Below are 5,465 nucleotides of genomic sequence, written 5' to 3'. Positions count from 1 at the left end.
TTGTATAAAAAGTAACACATTCTAAAAATACTATCTTTAGACATACAAAATCTTTCCTGAAGTCCAACGAACAGCACTGCAATTTACATTTCCCACGTGGATGTTTATGTCTAATGAAATTTTGATTTCTTTAAAATCAGAAATGCATTTCACTCATCTTCTACAGGTAGGTGGCTGATTTGGAAAACCTTCAAGGATCTTACAAGATAAAATCTTTCTTGCCTTTAAGTACATCAACAGGCTCTGCAGCCTCTCCTCCTGGCTTTCCCGCGGGTTTGATGGCAGGTACCCAACACCTGCTCTGATACCGTGCAGTTGCAACCTGGGAGCAGTCTGCTACAGCAGATTTTTGTGAGCCAGCATTGCGAGGTGCCTCGGCAGGGCCTCAGAAGGAGTGTTTATGTTTATGCCGAGTCCCGTGCCCCAGGTCATGTCGGAGCCACGCTATGGGTACATTTGTACCCAGCCGCACAGCACACAGTGCTGCTCCTGCTCTGCTGCTGGGCTCAGCCTTGGCCTGGTCACATCCGTACGGACCCAGCAGGGAATCAGGGCTCTGGGCTGCCCCGGGCTCCCCACAGCCCCCCACTCGGTTCACCCGGCACGGCACAGCACCCCGCAGGGAGGCACTGCCACCGGCTGCTCCTGGCTCGCTCTCCCCCACTGAGCAGCCCAGCCGTCTCTGATACCTCCGGACAGTCAGCTGGCAGGGCTGCCCAGCAGATGCTGCTCAACAGTGGCATCCCACCGGAGTGAGAGCTTACAAAACTTCAGCGGTTTGCGGATTGTCAGACAGAATCCATAAGGCAGCTAATGCGCTAGCACGCTGCGCGAGACGAAGCACAGTGCTTCACTGAGTACAGTAGTTTCCAGAGGCACCTCCCAGTGTATGTTTTAAAGAATAGGACATTGGCCACCAACCTTGCAGGAATTCAGTAAGTGCAAGAAAAAGCCGTTCTGTTTACAGCATGTTTGGTTAAAGATCTTTTCTGCTGTAGGTGATGCTGTCAAGAGACCCTTTACTTTGCACTATTTTTTTTTTTTTAAGTTTCCAGAAAGCCATCTGCCATGCAGGTGAAAATAATCTTGATTCAGTATCTCCTCTGAAGGATACTGCCTTCCCGCATCAGAACAAAGGTTAGAACTTTGTCCAGGGTAGCATTCACCATACTTTCAGCTGTGATGCGATGAAAGATCTGTGACCTTCTAGCACCAAAGAGGCACAGTGATCAGCCTATATCAGAGAAGACACGGGTTGGTCACTCCTTCAGATCATTTCTTCAGAAGTTGAGTGATTTCCATCAGGCTTGCATGCTAACAAGGACAGGACAACTCCTCTGCCATGGCTGTGCTCTGCATTGGCTCAGGATGGTGATGGAGCAGGTGACACCAGGTGAAGATGCTTCCTTCTGACAATGGATTTGAGAGATGCTGAGATCTCTCTGTATCGAAGCCCATACAGAAAAGGGAACAAAACTTTAGGCAGAATCATCAGGATGTTGCAGACTGTCAGGGAGACCCAGATTCCTGTCTGCAGTCTGATGAAAACATTAATGCACAAGAATGACTCTACAAAAAGGGCCAAGAGTGGAAAGAAGTAAAAAAATAACACAGTGTTGTGCATTAAGAATGTTACACTGGCTCTGGAGCAGATGCTTTCCCATATACCCGACTGTTTGGTTTTAAAATACAGAATAGCATAGCAACAAAATATTAGAGACAAGCAGAGAAAGATAACTGTGGTAGAAAGCCAGAAACAGAGTTTCACAGCATCAGTCCCATTCAGGGTTAGTATTAGTATTACTGGAACCGAGCACATTTCCAGGACACAGGGCACAAAGCTGTGAGTGCTCGATAGCACCAAGAAGAAAATCCCAGGGAAAGCCCCAGAATACATCCATAGTAATACAATAATTTTTTTAGTTCGCGAAGGAGGCAAAATAGCAACGTAGCGCAAAGGAAACAAAATTGCTACGTATGTGTCCAAGACTATTGCAGCAGCTGTGAACAATCCTCCGCAGTAAGCCACTGCCAGCAAAAATAATAGGAGGATGCAAGCTTCCTTTGGGAGATGTACATGTGCTGCGTTGAGAGCAGCTGACAGAGTGTAGAACAACAGATAGATCAGATCAGAAAGCAGAGCATTTCCCAGCAGCATGTACCTTGTTTCCTGACGAATGCGAAACCTAGAGAAGATCACAAACAAGATGGTAGGAATGATGAGGACACCTGCTGTGAGGCAGACAACTGGAGGGATTAAGAACATCTTCATGTTTGTGCTTCTTGGGTTGAAAGCCCATTCTTCCAGCAAATAGAACAAAGAGACATCATCCAAATTCGAGGAACTGTTGAACTCTGTCTCCCTGCTGTGGTATGTAGTTGCATTCACTCTCTTTACTAAAGCACAGCCAGAGAAGTCCATTTCCTTGGGATGATTGTCTGACTTGGAGAAAGAGAGATCTTCCACACTGAGTCCTTAGAAAGGCAAACAAAGCAGAGAATGCAAAAAGCCCGTGGAAGAAAAGTGATTTCCGTAGCCAATTCTACTAGCTCTTCTCAAGGACTGAAAGGTGAAACTTGTAAGTGAATTCTGTGGTGCCAAAAGATGTTTTTGCCTAAAGTGGAGATTTTCTTTTTGTTCTGCAAAATCTAATGTTTAGAAAAGAGAGAAAGAATCTTTGTGTAACTTAAAGAGTCTAAGTCCCTCAGCTAGCTCTTTGATCAGAAATGAATAGGTTGAAGATTTTCAGTAATTTGAGTTTGTTCTTACCACATTATCACTTCAACGAGGCAGATGAAATATTAGCTTGATTAAGCAAATATGCAGTGATACAGAACATTCCACATGTACTGATGTAGCAGAGTCATAAATGTGATGGGGTGGTGTTTTGTACCAATATATATGCAACAACACAATTGATTTGTAGTGATCAATAAAAATGGCTCAGTCCTGTTGTAAAATTGTATCACAATGGCTCTAGTGAATGAAATCATCTTATTTATAGATGACGAACATTTTTGCTTCAGGGAATCAAATCACATTATTTATAGATGATAACCCTTCCCCTGCCTTTTTAAATGCATGATATACAAATACTGAATCCTCATCTATTGCAGACCTACAATCAATCTGTCAATTGTCTGGGATGAGCGACATACACTATAATGTAGCAGCACACCCCACAGCAGACTTGGCATTTCCAACGTCCATTTGGAGACCATTTCTTGGCTTGCTGGCCGGCACGCTGCTGCTGCACTGCACTGCCTTTACTAGCAGATCTCAGGAGCAGAGCTGAGGGTGCAAGGCGAGAACTGCAGAGAAGGAGCTCTTCAAGTTCTTCCAGGCATGGTCTGATCGAAAAAAAGCTGATTGTTTTTTTAATAGGCTCAACACTGGCTAAAACACAAAGCATTAGTTTTAATCAAAAAGACTTTATTGATGCAGTTGTTCACCGTCTTGTGTGGTGCAAAGTGGGCATAGCAGCACCATTTTATTTCACAGTCTAATCCTCCTGCGGTTGCTTGTCCCTGCGTACACTGCACAAAGCAGCACACTGCTGCTACGACATCACATTACTTTGCTATTTACACAGGGCATAAGTAGCAAAGACAAGAGACGTGAAGAATATACAGCTTTGTCAACTCCCAGCTCCAGCTGCTCTTCTCACCAGTGGTATAGGGGTATCTCGGGGCTTTTTAAGTAATGGTAAACAACAAAGAATTACTCCCAGTATTTAACAAACAGCGTGAGGACAAGCTGAAAGTCTAACAAAACAGTCAAAATAAGCAGTCAATGAAATGTGCTGGCTGCTCACCTGTTTTGAAGTTGTATTATTTACTTAGGTGCCTAAAAATAAAAATGTCTAAGTTCAGACAACTTTTTTTGGCAGTCCTGTCAACTCTACCAGGACTTCCCACAGTCACCAGCATGGTCAACTCTTCATCTATTGTTTCAAGCATGATCTTCCTTCTCCTCTCAAGTAATATGGATTTTACTACTGATGCTAACAGAGCAGAGGGAATGCAGCTTGTGACTCAGCATGGCATTACGGTATTCATTATTTCCCCAGCACTACCAGCATATAGCAATGTAGCATGCTTCTATCCATGGGAGACAGCCCCACCTCAGAAAGTCATGCTGTGCCATGGACATGCTGTCTCAGGACATGCCAAGTAAGAAAGCAGACAGCTTATGAAATTCAGCATCAGTCACCAAATCTCATGCACATTTCATTTCCTTACACACTGATAGTTGGCATCCATGGAATTGTACGTTAAGACAGTTTGACAGGCTGTGCCATATGGAACAAAAGGATAGGAGGAAAAACCAGTGATAATTTTAAGCGCAGCATTTCAGTTGCTATGGTGCCTGGGTAGGCAAAACAGAAGGTGATTGTTTTCTCTCCCTCAATCCTGCATCAACCAAAAAGTGTGTGAACAATATTGATGCAATTATACATTTGGCTTCAGGATCATGCCCTGCAACTATCAGTGAGTCACAACACAGTTAATACCTTAAGTAGACAGTAGCTCTCAAATGCCCAAACTGTTGAATTATATAGTTGCTGCAAAATGGAAGGGAAGCAATGAAAACTCAAGTGTGGGCAAATCATCTCCAACTATAATTTCAGACCTCTGTTAATGGTGGAAGTGTTTGCTGCCTCCTAGCTCATGGCATTCCAAGAATGTCTTATTAATGAGCAACTTTGCTCATTTCCATATAAAAATCACAACTGTATTTTCCAGCAGCTGGTGAACAAACAGAAGAGTTCATTGTCATCTCAGCTGCACGCTTTCAGCTGATAGAAAAATAAATACAAATACAACATACAATGATCTTCTGGCATTTATGGAAGTGTCTAATGCAGCCAAGTATTTAAGAGGAATGGTTACACAGCACTTTAGTTCTGCAAATACATATCTTAAGGGCTCATTGCTTATATATAGTTTTTCAATCAACAAATAGGGTTTTTTTTCAGTCTAATTATTTTTCTCCTGGTGTCTGAAAACATACTTATAGCAAAGCTACTCCTTCCTCTTGGATGCAAGAGCTAGTTATCATAATAGTTATCATGAGCTAGAAGTCCCAGCTACATCTGGGAGGGTAACGAATACTGACATCCTCACTACTGAAAAGTGTGAAGCAAAAATGGTAACTCTAGCAACCTTCAACCGAACCACTTTTTAAAATCCACTGCTGTGGCCATGAAAGTGTAAATGTGAGTAATTTGAGGTAAATAACGTGAAAGGTTTGTAAAGGTATGAATCCACGAATTATTCTGCAGTAGCTGACTGCAGGTTCAGTCTCAGCTGACATCCTCATGACAAATGCAAAGTATCTCATGCCTCTCTCATTTAGCCCACATGCAAAGAATACCACAGAGCCCATGAGACATCACAGGTCCACAGCCTGGCTTACCCTGTGCTCAACTGTTCATCTGCTACAGCTGACGAGTGGCAAAGTC

At 43.3% G+C, this 5,465-nt stretch overlaps 1 protein-coding gene across 1 annotated transcript; it reads right to left on the bottom strand.

The window, feature by feature from the left end:
* On the bottom strand, positions 1 to 2,928 carry GPR148 (G protein-coupled receptor 148). The gene has a single exon (XM_037407653.1). It carries the CDS (start codon positions 2,420 to 2,422, stop codon positions 1,364 to 1,366), a length of 1,059 nt encoding a protein of 352 aa, XP_037263550.1. The 5' UTR covers positions 2,423 to 2,928; the 3' UTR covers positions 1 to 1,363.
* Positions 2,929 to 5,465: the final 2,537 nt, after the last annotated feature.

The sequence above is a fragment of the Falco rusticolus genome, chromosome 13, assembly GCF_015220075.1.
Source record: "Falco rusticolus isolate bFalRus1 chromosome 13, bFalRus1.pri, whole genome shotgun sequence".
Taxonomy (NCBI): Eukaryota; Metazoa; Chordata; class Aves; order Falconiformes; family Falconidae; genus Falco; species Falco rusticolus.
This window is presented reverse-complemented; position numbering and strand designations above follow the sequence as displayed.